Below are 15293 nucleotides of genomic sequence, written 5' to 3' on the forward strand. Positions count from 1 at the left end.
ATTGAGAAAAATGAATAAAAGAACAAATAATTTTATATTACAAATAAATTACATTTATCAAAGATATTAGTTAAGATATTACTTTGAATTCTAATATTTTTTAAGTTTCTCTATAAAAATTAATCCTAAAATTTAAGAATCTATAATTATTTGTTATAAACTACTATTTCAAATCAAACACCTATAACTTTTTTATTTAATTAAATATTATTTATTCCTGGTATTATACAAGGTATCACAAGGTTCTATCTTTGGTCCTGTTTTGTTTCTTATCTATATTAATGATCTTCTCAACAATATTATATCTAAAGTGACACTATGTGCTATCTATCTATGTTCTGATGACCGAAATATTTACTTCAGTCTTGAAAAAAAATCATCAGTTTTTGATTGCTAAGAACAAGAAGCTGATTTAGTCTAATCTCTCTTCTGTGACAGCTTAAGCTGTATGTAACTGCTGTGTATTCCTAAATTGATAAACTGCAGTACTTTCCAAGTCTCCTACTTTACTACATCTCAGATGATCATTCACTACTGACCTCTTATGAAAAACTATATATACAAATCATTGCGAAGTTAGCATATGAAGCATATATACAAATCATTGCGAAGTTAGCATATATGGTTGTCTTTCTCTATCATGTTCCCCACATCCTTATGTTTCTTTCCATTCATTACCTCTACAAATCTCTTATTCATCACACAATAGAATACTGTTGTCATATTTTGGGCGGTTGCCCTAACGATATCTTTGCTGTTCTATACAAGGGCTGAAAATGTATTGTAAATGTAGTTGGACTTGCTCTATCTGCTGAGTTCGAGCCATTGTCCCATCATCGTAATGTTGCATCTCTTACTCATTTCTACAAGTATTATTATGGTATTATCTCAAACAAGTTATCATCTTGTCTTTTGACGTCTAGTTCCATCGACCAAAACTCATTCTAGTTTGACTCATCAATCAGCAATGTTGCATCCTTTTACTGTACCTGTTTCTTTAAACTCTCTAAAAACTCTAAAGCTCTAAAAACTTTTATTTATCTAGTTTTTTTCCTCACACATCAATTCTTGGAACTCTTTTCAATTCTCACGTTTTCCCGTCTCACCAGCCCTCGGAATTAGGGTCGGCATTCGACAATGCCGTCCTAACTGCTGATTTAAAGTGTTGGAGGTCAGCAAAAAATTGCCGTACTCGTTTTTATGTCTTATGGTAAGACCTTTGTACTAAATTTTTTTTGCTGACCTAATACCAGCCTCTGAAAGATTAAAGTCGGCAAATTATTGTCAACGTCATATTTCAAAATTTCAAGGGTTGTCTCACTGATGCTTACACGTGGAATGCCATCAGACTAACTCCTAAAAAGATAAAAATCAAAAACCAACTTTATTCTGAATATATGTGGTAACTTCTCAGAAAGGAAATTTAATTTTGAATCGATCTAGCACTCTTTGAAAGCTTAAATATGTAATCATTTATTTAAAAAAAAAAAAAAAAGCAAATATTAAAAATATATTTCTTTTTCTTTTTTTTCAACCCATATGCCAACAGGTTTTGTTACATAGGGGCTTTCAATAAAGAATGTCACCATCTTTCAAACAATTTTTGCCCCCCTTGCCCCCCTTTGGCATTGGTTGTCTTTTTTTCCTATAGCCCTTAAAAAGGATGTCAAAAAATTGGGATCCCCCCTCTCTTTATTTTTTAAAACAAAATTCATTCTTAATTTAAGCATTTTTTTTGAAATTTTCAACATGAATTACAGTTTTCTGTTTGAATATCATTCAGTAGCTTATTGGGTATTTCCACAATTGTTTCAGTTGTTTTATCTTGTAGGTCGGCAGCAGGTCAGCAAATAAAGTTTAATACAAAGGTCTTACCATCAAATGTAGAAATGAGGTCGGCAATTTTTTGCTGACCTCAAACACTTTTAGGTTGGCAGTTAGGTCGGCATTGCCGAATGTCGACCCTAATTCCTAGGGCTGTATATATATATACATATATATATATATATATATACATATATATATATATATATATATATATATATATATATATACATATATATGTATATATATTTGTATATATACATATATATGTATATATCATTTGGTTTAAAAGCTATTGAAACCAAAAGAAACTACAACCACTTCAGGTATACCTGTAATCCAATTATATCTAAAGTGTTATATCCATGTGTGTGTGGTGATCAGATAGGATCTGTCCAGGGTTGGCATTAAAAAATCCACCCAATAAAACCCAATAAAACCCAGGCAATCTGGGTTTTTCTGAAATATTTCATAATTTTATGAGTGTATAGTAATAGTATATATTAATATTTATATTATTAATATATATTATTCTTAACCAGTATTTCTGAAAGCATAAACATATAGTATAGAGCTTTCTTTAAAGGAAAATTTTCAATTCAAACACAATATTATTTTTATTTAACAAAATTTTATTTTGGAAACCAAACAAATTAGATTCATTCATTAAGATTTTTTAGAATAAATACACTTTGATAGGACTAATTACGACTTTGATATACTTATTACAAAAGCAACTATCTATTTTTGACACTGTCTATATATTTGCTCAAGCTTTTTAGCCTTTTCACTGCCTAATTTATTACTAACTTTTGACCAGATAAAACCAAGCAAGGAAAATATTCTTTCTATTGATCCTGAGCTAGCAAGGCCTGTTTGAAGTTTAGAAATAAATTTGCAAAACCCTTCAGGCATTTTTTTCTGAACTGATTTCTCATTTTTCTAGTTAATGATAGACCACCAATCAGTGCACAATATTGTTGATTAATTTGATCACTCAAAATTCTTTTAAAAGCCGCATCACAATCCTTTAATTTAAGAAAAATCAACCCAGATATAAAATCAGGATAATGATTGTAAAGCCATTCTTCAGCCTCATCTTCGTTTTCAATTGGCAGGTTTTTGCCTATAAAAAAAAATTTGATTAGCATATAGGTGTAAAAATAATTTGTTTTTATTTTTAATGCAAAACTTATTTTTACCTAAAAAGCAAGGATGCAAGATAATAGATAGGTGTCTTAGCATCAGGCCTTGTTACGAGATTTCGCTGTGTGTGTTAACGCATTTTTAAGTAACTCAGCTCAGCAAATATATTTTGCATCGTTAGAAGTTATATTGCATCACTCGCGTCTTTTCAAGTACCACATTGTAATTAAAGTTATTTTATTAACCCGTTAAAAATTATACAAACAGTTTGTTTTTTTCTCGCTATAACAAAAGTTACAAATAAAATCTAAGTTCTTATTTAAAAAATCATTTTTATTATTTTTTTCAAATATGAACTAAATTTTATTTTGAAAAAATTTTTTTTTTCATGAAACGTAAAATATTGTTTGTTTATTTTCTTATGATTTTACAGTTGGTTTTTGGTTATTTATTAACTGTTGATAAATTTTTTCTTATTTAATTTGGGAACTCTTTTTAATAATGCTTTTAATCAATAAAGAGTTTTTTTTTGTTATTTATCAGTTACCAATAACATATTAGTGATCATAGTTTATTTTCATAAATTAAACGAACGTCATTAAAACTTTATGTTATTGAATTAACAATAAACAAAATATCTTATTAATAAAATAATTACATCAAAATAAATTGTGCATTTTTTAAACTATTATGACTAAAAATAATTTTTATATTTAAAAAGAATTTATATATTTAATTCCTTAAGATAAAACTTAAAACACTTTATTTTTTTTAACTAATTTTTAACAACAACAACAAAAATTATGAAACAAAATGTTTCTTTACCAAAAAATCTATTAGTTTACAATTGATGTTAAATGCTTTTACTTACGACTTTATTTCTTCTGAATAAATGTCACATTAACGACAATTAAAAGATAATTTAAATATTCTAAAAGATATAAGTTTTTGCGTAGCGCAAAACTGTTGAACGCGTAGGCAAATTACCTTTTTGCAGGCAAAATGCGAGCTGCGTAACGCTTCTTAACAAGGCCTGTAGCATCATTACATCTCTTTTTGATAGTTGTGTGGTAATGACTTAATCCAGGTTTATTCAGAAGTGAGAGTTACAACTCAACACATTCGGATAGGTGACAGGTGTCACTTTCTTTCTTATCTAGAAAAAATTTGATTTTTAATTTATTTAATCAACATAATAATTTTTGTTTTTATTACTTTTCCTTTACACCTACAAAGTCTTATATGTAACAAAAACTTTAATATAAAAATTAAATACTTGATTTAAAAAAACGTCAAATATTTTGAGTTGAGTTTGAAGACTGTTAGCTTCTCTAAATATTGCTTGATTTTCAATAATTTTTCTGATTTTAATAGGTATATCATGATTATCTTTTTTTTTTTCTCTTCAATATCTTTGCTTCCAACAAGGCTGCAAGCAACTACTATTAGAGTTGCTGGATGAGAAAAGATGAGGTTTGTTAAGCAAGGTAATGATAGACAGACAACTTAAAAGATTGCAAATTATATGAATCAGGAAAGCAAGATGAAGGAAGCGAATTCCAGAGAACTGGTGTTTGAGGAAAAAAACTAGAGCAATAAGAGTTTTTGGAGCACTTAAAAACAGTCACAGAAAAAGAATGAGATTTAATTGAATGATGAGTAACACAAGAATGAATTTTAGTAAATGGCACAAGAGACGCTTGCTCTTTAGAGCAATGCCCATTATAGTATTAGTAGAAAAGAGAAAGAGAAGTAACATTATGACGATGTGATAATGGTTGGGGGTTGGCTGCAAGAGCAGGTCCAACTATGTTTACAATCCGTTTTTACATCTTGTCTAAAAGAGAAAGGGCGTTATTAAAAGATTTGCCCCAGATATGGACGGATTTGAGATTTATAGAGATAGGGAATAGAATCCTGAGAAAGTAAGTGTCAAGCTCGATAAAGAGATGCAACCTTAGCAGATGCTAATTTTGCTACGGATTTGATATATGGTTTCCAAGAATGATTGGAAGTAAGAGTTAATCCTAGAAGATGAAGAGTAGATGACTCATCAAGTACATTACCATTCATAAATGTAGGAAGATCTAAATTGTTGTGGTAACGGTTGGCTGAAAAAAATTGGGTTTTATCTGAATTAAAGTTCACCAGCCACTGTCAGCCCCATGCTGTAGCAGAAGTGAAATTCTTTTCGAGCTCAAATGCCCCCTCCAAGCAATCAGAGAGTGTTGGCTTCATATTATGACAAGAATAAATAGTAGTATCATCAGCGAACAATATCTGGAAGATCGTTAATATAAATTGAAAAGTGTACAGGGCCAAGGATCGAACCTTAAGGAACCCCTGAAGTTGCAAGATATGAAGAAGAGTGCTGTCCATCGAGGACAACTTTTATATTATGATTGGAAAAGAAGGATTCAATAATCTTAAAGATGTTACTAGATACACCGTAAGAAGAAAGCTTATGGAGAAGACCAGCTTGCCAAACTTTATCAAAAGCTTTAGAAATGTCAGGAGTGTCTAAAGCTTTTGATAAAGTTAGAGAGTTTTATTGTGCAATAGGAAGAGGTCGAGAGTTTAAGAGCCTTAAACCTTACCGAGAGGTTAAGAGCCTTAAACCTATCGGTTATTACTGTTAGCAAATCAGCTATAGAACAAGAAAATCGATTGATGATCTGAGAGTTATTAGATTCAAGATGAGAGAATAAATGTTTGTTAATTCAAAATTCAAAAAGCTTGCTTATGATAGGAGGAAGAGTAATGGAATGGTAGTTAGACAAGTTGTATCGCTCTCCAAAATTTTTTAAAGTAAGAATAAAAGATGCCGCTTTCCAGGAGGCTGGAAAACAAGACTCTAATAAGCACTTGTTAAATAGTTTTGAAACAGATGACAGCTCCAGAAAATACTTCTGCAAGACTATAACAGGTATTTTATCCAGACCACAAGCTGTAGAAGAATCTACGCAGGAAATCCCTTTTGATGCAGAAGCTAGAGTGATGTGAATGTCAAGCAATGGATCAACCTGTTTGGCGGCTATATCAGATAGAACACAACTAGTGAAATTAAGAGATGATATTGATGAAAAGTTCTTAACAAACAATTCAGCTTTGTCTTTAGGTGAGGTGATGAATTCTGAACCATACAAGAGTGGTGGAATAACAGATTTTCTTTTATTATTGATAATGTTAAAGATTCTCCAGAAGTCACGAGACCTAATTTTTGTGATTTTACTCTCAGTTCATGAAATCTCGAATTTCAATTCGAGATTTCATGAACTGATTTCATGAACAGGCTTTGGGGTTAGACAAAACCTTTTTTACAATCATTTCTAGCAATAATAAACTGACATCTACTTTCTGAAGAATTGTTTTGCTGATAGATATGAAAGTAACGGTTTTGATTGGAAATTGCAGCAGCACAATGTTAGGAAAACCATGGAGAAGAGTGAGGCTTGACTTGGAATCGCCGAGAAGGAATAAAATGTTTATGGATTCATGCCAGCCTGAATCCATAAAGTTATGTAAGAAGCACATTTGTCAGTAGGAAGACAAAAGGTTTCTACCTAAGGGCCATCATGAAGAAAATGCAGAAAGAGTCCTGTCAGCTTTAAGGTAGTTATAAGAGGTACGATGATAGGGGGATTTCGGTAATGAAAAAGAACAACATGATAGTTTTAGACAGATCAAACCGTGATCAGAAGCACCTAAGGGTAAATGTGGAGAAACTGAACACTGACTAGGATCAGAAGCAAGACATAAGTCAAGTAGAGAAGGTAAATGATTCAGATCGTCTGGAAAGCGAGTTGGGAATTGACTATTTTAGTTAGAAATTGAGAGAGGCAAGAGTTGTGGGCTTTAATGCCTGCAAAGTCACTGACACTAGAGCCAAGCTGTGTTGAATATTAAAGTCACCAAAAATAACGATATTGGCTGATGGATAAATAGAGAGGGCTTGGTCGATTTTATCTGAAATAACATCGAAAAGAGTGCAGTGCTTGAGATGATGGCAAACGATATAGAACAAACAGATAGGCGATAGAATAGAGTGGTGCTAAACAAAAGCACATAAAAGAATAGTCTGGGGAATCAAGCCTAGTTTCCTGACAAATGGGTAAATTCTTATGAATGTTAATGCCTTGTCCAAGCATGTGACTATTGGAGTCTTTGAGAATTAAAGGAAGATAACCATCAACACTAAGTGTTGACCGCTGAACTCAAATTAATCTTACAAAGAGCAAGTAGGCCTGGCGAACTTTGCAAGAGATAAGACTCAGCAGAAGAGAAGTTACTTCAAAAGCCACAAATATTAGTAAATGATAGGTTTAGAGAGCTTGAGGATGACTATGGTTTTTTGTGTTTTGTAGTTTTTGCTATTTTAGTTATTTGTAAATTTGTTAAAGAATTTGACTCGAAGCATAGATAGCATTCAGTACATTATTCAATACTCAAAGCAATTGCCTTATTACTATTAATAAACCCTAAGCCATAACAAAGGGCTCCTAATTTGGCCTTGACAATGCATACCAAAAGTACGAACAGGGATACGATTCATGCGCAACATGTCACTGTTAGTACTCTGATATTTTTCAGCTGTTGATGGAATCAGCCTCTCTGAGAGCTACCACAGAGTTTATGAAGCCTGACTACCAGCCGGCCTTAGAACCATAAAACTGAGTTTTAGAGATGTACCCCAGGGGTGTAATCTCATGGTTGTCTGATGGCACGGGAATACTCGTTTTCTTTAAGGGTGACTGAAGTTAAAAAAAAAGCCTGTCAGTAGCCCGGCAGGACGACCAGATGGTTTGTTACTTACAAAAGTGTGTTTAATATTAAAACCATACTTTGATCTATGAAGATTTTATTCCTTGCAATTATTTAAAAGAAAACTTTAGAAAGCATTTAAAGTAGTTCAACAATGAGTTCACTACGGTGCGTTATTTCACCAAACTTAATAAAAAAAAGCCAACACGCAATTAAATCAGGAGGCTGAATAAGCGGGAATTCCATATGTGCGAACTGGCATAAGTGTGAAGCAGATACAAAAACTGGCATAAATGTGTATCGCATAAGTGTGCCAAAGATTTTGCAAGCATTGGCATAAGTGCAAATTGGCGTAAGTAAGAATTGGTGTAAGTTTTTATACCAGTTGCAAAAACTGGTATAAATGCGAACTGGCATAAGTGCGCCAAACGAATTTGCAAGCATTGGCGCAAGTGCAAACTGGCTTCAGTGTGAACTGGCATAAGTGCAAAGCAGTTACAAAAACTGGAATAAGTGTAAACTGGCATAAGTTTGAATTAGCATAAGTGCGCCAAATAAATTTGCAAACATTGACGTAAGTGTGAATCGGCATTTTGCACTAATGCCCATTTGCACTTATATCAATGTTTGCATATTTATTTGGCACACTAATGCCAGTTCGTGTTTGTGCTAAATCGCACTTATGCCAGTTTTTGCAACTGCTTTGCACTTATGCCAATTTGCACTTATGCCAACGTTTGTAAATTTATTCGGTGCACTTATGACAGTTTGCACTTATGCCAGTTCGCACTTATGAAATTTGCTCTTATTCAGTCAACTCGATTTCAAAGTGTGACTGCAATGTTTTTTTGTTGTATTTAGAAGCACATTTCTTCTCTATTTTAAGTAAGTTTTAAATTACATTTTCTTTCATTTCCAAATTCTATTGTATCATTTTTCAAACCTTATAGTTGCATTTTTAATCACGTTTAATCATTAATAACAATGAATCTCTTTTGTTTTTTATTAGTAAAATAAATGTTAATTTTAACTTAGTCAAACAAAATTAACAAAATAAAAACATTAAGATGCACGTGAAAAATCATTACTAGATTGCAATCAATGATACACGTGAATGTTTAAAACATTAATAACATAATGTTTTATACATTCAACTAAATTAAATTTGATTGAAGATTGAGAGAGAATTTATATATAGAATATTTTTCTGTATATAAAACATTTCTTTGCAGTTTTTGATTTCAATTTTTTTGCTTCACATAATAAAACGTTTGTTAAGATTGACAAAAAGAAACGAAACGATACATATATCCACTACGACAAAAATGATTACACATCTTTAATTAATTTAATTAATAAATAAATTAACTTACTTATAAATAAACTGTTTCTTATTAGATATATTTTAGTAGTCAGACATTAAAATTGTTTTTCTTCAGTATTTTCACCCAAGAAAAAATATAAAGAAAAAAAAAACTTTTACACCAGACTACTGATTATCATAGCTGGCTACTAAAATGAGAAATTAAAACTCTTTCAGTTGCCCGCAGGGCGACCGGTAAAAATTGGAGGGTACACCACTGTACCCTCATTAGGAAATAATAGAGTGAGTTGCCTAATCATAAAAACAGAGACATGAGCAAAACTCATGCATTGAGTCAAGAAGATCCAGCATTCAACATCCTAAACTAGAAACAATGTATTAAAAGTAATTCTGCGCCAGCCTAATAGATGAAGAAGGGGTGCAAGGCTGGTCAACAGATAGAATCTATTTATTCCTTAAGTCTTTGCCTAGGAGGCCTTCTACAAGGCAGTAGACGGATGTGTTTAGCATCTGCCCAAGATGAGTATTTTTATAGAGACACCATCTCTAGCCTTTACTCAATCAAGAGCTCCAAGGCAGTGGGTGTTATAAGTTGGATTTGGCTTCTCCTAGCCTATGCCTAAAAAAGTGTATCCTACAAGGCAACAGGACATAAAGCAGGTTGTACTGGGTTACATGTTACCAGTAGTAGGATAACCCAGGCTTGGACAGGAAGGCGTGCGATTTGGAGTGCGAATATGACCACGCAAATATTTGTTGTTTTTAAATCATTTTGAAAAATTGACCGCGGCTGTTAAGACTTTGTTTACATTTACATTAGTTTGTTTTCATTTTTAAAATGCGCCAAAAAACTTTTATCTTAACTTAAGAAACTTTTATCTTAAATAAATAAACTTAAACAAAATTTATTTTGCAAAAAGAAAAGAAATCTTCGTAGAAGAAAATAATGAAAAATAAAAAAAACTTAACTGAAACTAAAATAAAAAAAACCGAAAAAATACTTGACTAAAATAAATAATAAACTATAACGCTAAATTAAGTTTATAATTACGTTTGGAACTTTTAAACTTTTATCGTTGCTAATGTTTTTATAATATTATACGAAACTCTTTTAAAAAAAGTAACAACTTACTTCTAATGATTGTTTAATAAATACGCGCATTTAACAAAAAAAGATTCTTAACAATTCTTCGTAGTAAAAACAAAAGAAAAAATAACTAAATTGTTTCTTTTGTGAGAAATACGTCAACGAAAAGCGTTTACATTTTCTATGAACGACGTTTATAGAATAAATTATAGAATTAGTTTATAAGCGTTTATAATCATAAAATATGCATAACTTTATAAATTAAAAAAATAAATATATTATATAGGTATATTAATATATATGTATATATATATTAAATATAAAATAATAAGTTAAATATAAAATAATCATGTAAGTTTTTTTTAAGTTTCCTCATAGCTTAGATACTTTTTTTTTTGGCGCATTTTTAAAATGTAAACAAAGCATTTTAACAGCCGCGGTCAAGCTTTCAAAATGATTTAAAAATAAAAACTGTTTGTGTGGTCATACTGTCGCGTGAAATTGCACACCTTCCTGTCCAAGCCTGATAACCTGACCTAACCTAACCTGACCTGACCTATCTACTATTTCTCCATAAATTTGATAGTTTTTTATGTATGTTTCTCAGTCAATTTGGGAGTTCCATCAGGTATTGTTTGGTATCTAAGGCATATGCCCTTCTTTCCCATGCATTCATCCTTTAAAATAAAATTGAATAGTTAATTTTAAGCTTTTATATATTTTTTATGCTTGAAGTTTAAAATCCACAAATACAAAATAATGTTTACATGTGGTAAACATCATTTTGTATAATTGTATAATTAAAACTGTATACTTGCATAATTAAAATTGTATAATTAAAACATTATTTTGTTATAAAAATAATTGTTGATGTGTATTGCAAATATATTTCTGCACATTTTTTTCATCTTGTTTTCATCATCTGTTAACACAGCAAGTACTTCTTTGTTGTATGTTTCTTTAAGATCTTTAATGACATTACAAAGGAGTTCAGTACAATACTTGGCTGTTTTTTTATTTGATGCACAATCAGTAATGCATAAAATTTTAGAATTAAGTCTGTCATATGCACTATGAGCAATAATGGGATCATTAGTAACACTACACTCTTAAAAAAAAAGGTAGAAATTTCTACCTTAGGGTAGGATATGTAATATACCCTTTGTAAGGTATAATTTTCTACCTTTTAAGGTAGAAAATTATATTAAAAACAATTATTTGTCATACAATTTTCTACCTTAAAGGTATATTTTTCTACCTTATAAGGTAGAAAATTACACCTTACTAAGGGTATATCACATATTCTACCTTAACTAAAAATTTCTACCTTTATTTTTTAGTGTGTACTCCATCCATCTTGCATAATTGTTATTGTTTTCTCTTCTTGGGTAAGTTGATCCATCATTTTGTTGTTTACTTTCTTATAAACTTTTTCTAAGAGCTCTCCAAGCATTTTATGGTTTGGTGGATTATATCCTGGTTTCAATGAATTGATCCTGTCTATAAGTTCTTGATTTTCAGATTTTAAAGATTTTGATGTTTTAAATAATACATTTGCACTAAAGAAAAATTTTTCTATTTTTTATATCAATACTTTCTTTCTGTTCCACATTAGTTGATATTGTATGATTGTATCAACCGCTGCTTCTTACAAGGTGTTGGCAAACTTATAGAACTAACAGATGCCAAAGAACTTTTTCCAACTTGAGATAATGGTCCAGCTATTAGGGCAGATGCACTAATATTTAAATCATTTTTTGGTAGTACATCATCACAATTTTTATTTAAAGATTTTGACAAATTGAGATTTTCCCCTTCTGTATGCTTGTGTAGAAACGTAAACTTTTTTTTTTTGGCAGTGTTTTAAATAGGGCTTTACTCGTTCTATCTTGCTGCTAATCAAAGCATGACAATAGTCACAAGAAACCTTTGTACTGTTTTCAACTTCAGTGACTTCATCCCATTCTCCAACTTTCTTTCTCCCACTTCCCATTCGCGTTTTTAGTTAAACATTATTATTAAATCTAAAATAAATCAATACATATAGGTTTATCATGAATTTTATTACAGTTTTAAGTTATTTTTTAAACTGTAATAAAAAAAACTTTTTGAAAATAATTTGAGGTGTTGGTATAAATTGTTAAAAACATATAAAATATATTTTAAATAAACTCAAAGTTGAAAATTATATTAGTTTTCAATATTATTGAACAAAAAAAGAACTTTTTTTAACAAATATAAAAAAAAACCTAAAAACCTAAAAAAAACCCAAAATTACCCAAAAAAAACCCACTGGGCCAAGTTTTTTAAAAAAACCCGGTCCATTTTTAACAACCCTGGATATGTGTATTATTTATAATAAAGTTTTAAAAAACCTAATAGCTTAGTTATAATTATCTTATATTAATTATTGAATTACTATTTAATCTTTAAAGTCAAATTACAAGAAAACTATTGTCTTTTTCAGTGTTTAATGAGTATCTTAATGGCAAAACCTTTGTTTTTTCTAAAAAAAGTTGGAAAAAAAAGTTTAATTTAAAAAAGCAAACAGCATAAATAAAGTGTAAAAATGTAAAACACAACATTTTTGAATAAATTATTTTTTTATTTTTAGTGGTTTTCAATAAATTAATTTTTTATTTTCAGCATTGGATACTCTTCACATGTGCAGAAGATTTTTGTTTACTGATAATGCATTATCAAGTTATAACTTTAATGAATTTGACACTGATTGTGCGTCTCACAACCTTTACAATGACAACAACAATCCTGCAATTATATTTAATGTTTGTTTACAAGATGATTGCTTATTTCAGTTTAAATCATTATGCTGTTTATTACCAGACCATTTGAAATTATATGTGTTAATAGAGTTTTGTGAAAAGCAGTATGCTATTATAAACATTGAAGATTTTTTTCCAACAGGTTTATGGAGGTTTTGGACAAATTGTTTGATTAACAGTTATCTGGACTCTCCAGTTCAAGTTGTCATCAGAGATATTTCTGAATTAGATTATGGAATTACATTTTGGGGATATGTTGCACAACTATTATTGCAAGAAATTTTTTTAAAACATAATTCAGAAAAAATTGATGGAAGTTCAAAAAAAATGTCTGTGTTTGTTACAGAAACACAAATACAGGCAGCTGCTGTATATGATAACATCCTGAGATTCTTTAATGAACTGCAGTTATATGTCGAATCTTCGATTGTTCTTATCTCAAGTTTAGTACAGCCAAAGTTTAGTTGTCAGACCCTTGCAGTAATTACTTGTAAAGAAATCTTTTTTAATATTCCTCTGTTTGCTTGCAGGCATTTGATACTGTATCATTCGGTGCATTGTTACACAGAATGGATCCAGTTAAAAAAAAAAGCCAAAAAAGCAAAACAATGCACTGTTATATCTGATAACGATGAGAAGTTTAAGGTTTTTAAAATGTTTACTTTTTTGAAATTTTCTATTTTTTTTTTTATTTTTTTTTTTATAAACACAAATTATTTCAAGCTAGAATTATGATGGATATAAAAAAAATAAAAAATTAGGATGAAATAAAATATACATTGAGAGTCAAAGATTTTCTATTTTTATCTGGAGAGAATTCTATGAAAATGAAAAAAAAACATTTGTCCTGTTTTGTTTGAAAATGAATGGTTCCACCATTCTCAAATTAATTTAATTTATAACTAAATTTGAAAAAGAGAAAAATGTAAATTTTAATTTAAACTAAATTTAAGTAAGTTTTTTTGCTCTCTTTTTTCCTTAAAAATTTACTTTTTTTCTTTTTCAAATTTTTTCAATTGTTTCTAATATAATATTAACAAATTTTTTTTTCTAATAATTTTTCTTATGAGTTCAAGTTCAAGGTCTCCATTTTAATTTATTTAGTTTTTAAGTTTTATAAAAGTTTTACAATAATATAAGAAAGAAAAAATCATCATATCTGTATTTTGTCAATGTGTATAATATCACTTAGAGGGCATCCATAAAGTACGTACACAGTAAAACCACTAGTTTAGGACCCCCTCTCCCCTTGTACGAACATGTACGCTTTTGAAGACCCCCTCCTACCCTGTGTACGCATTTTTTTTTTTGTAAATAAAGCCCCTTTTTCCCTAATTCATAAATATTTAAAAACATTAAAAATAAAAAAAAACATTAAGTTTATTTGACATTCCTCTGTACTTAATTAAAACTTAAAATGTTACTTAATGTACTTATTTAAATCTTAAAATGTTACAACATATTTTAACATTTTAAGAGAAATTATAAAAACCAGTTTGCGTACAGTAATTTAAAAAAAAAGAATTCAAAAAAAGTTTGCTTTTATTTTACATCTTTTTGCTACTTATCTTGCTACCAATCAAATAAAAAATAAAAAATATTTGTAATGATTGTCGCTCGATTTCCTTTTTCTCTCCTCATTATTTATGACCAAAAAAAATAAAATAAAATAAAATTGCGACTGAAGTCAGAAAAAAAAAAACACAATACTAATTTGTTACACACATGAAATTCAATGTTTTAAAAGTTTAGAAGGGATACTCAAACTGCGTACGTACTCACTGTCTCTAACACCCCTCCCCTCCTTGTACGCGTTCATATGCTTTTGGGAAACCCCCTTCCCCCATAACTGCATACGCACTTTATGGATGGCCCCTTATAAATCTTTTTATAATTAGTTTTAGTTAAACAAAATAATTTATAAAGAAGGAATAAATAATAAAAAAATAACTGTTTTATAGGTTGAAAATTTTTCTTAATTTTAGCCAGGAGTAAAAAAAAAATAGTCTTCATTCATTAAGTAAGAGTATTAACTTTAAAAGTGTTATTACCAATAAAAAGTCTAACAGTCCATTCATACATGGGTCTGATATTATTACCTCTCTAAAGGATAAAGCAGAACTATTTTCCAAGAACTTTTTCTTTAATTTATCTGAATATAATAGTTGAATATAATTTATTTATTAATAATTTCTTCAATATTATATACATATATAATAAAAAGGTAAATTTAACTAAAAAATGAAATGGAATAGTACCTAATGAAAGGTGTCTTAATTATTCTCTAATTTTTACAGCCCATATACTGTCTTAAAAAAATGAAATAAAATTTTGCAATCGACATTCAGAACAACTGATATCGAGACAT

At 29.7% G+C, this 15293-nt stretch overlaps 1 protein-coding gene across 2 annotated transcripts in view; it reads left to right on the forward strand.

Annotated features, from left to right (window-relative positions):
- Positions 1-15293, forward strand: part of LOC105848862 (uncharacterized) — an 86058-nt gene that overhangs the window by 8235 nt on the left and 62530 nt on the right. The window contains exon 2 of one of the 2 annotated variants that reach the window (XM_065805061.1): positions 12789-13570. In XM_065805061.1, the coding sequence (XP_065661133.1) occupies positions 12789-13570 (782 nt within the window). Of the gene's footprint in view, positions 1-11482; positions 11531-12788; positions 13571-15293 lie in introns of both variants that reach the window. The other variant, XM_065805062.1, reaches the window with a different exon arrangement.

Source organism: Hydra vulgaris, chromosome 09, assembly GCF_038396675.1.
Source record: "Hydra vulgaris chromosome 09, alternate assembly HydraT2T_AEP".
Lineage (NCBI taxonomy): Eukaryota > Metazoa > Cnidaria > Hydrozoa > Anthoathecata > Hydridae > Hydra > Hydra vulgaris.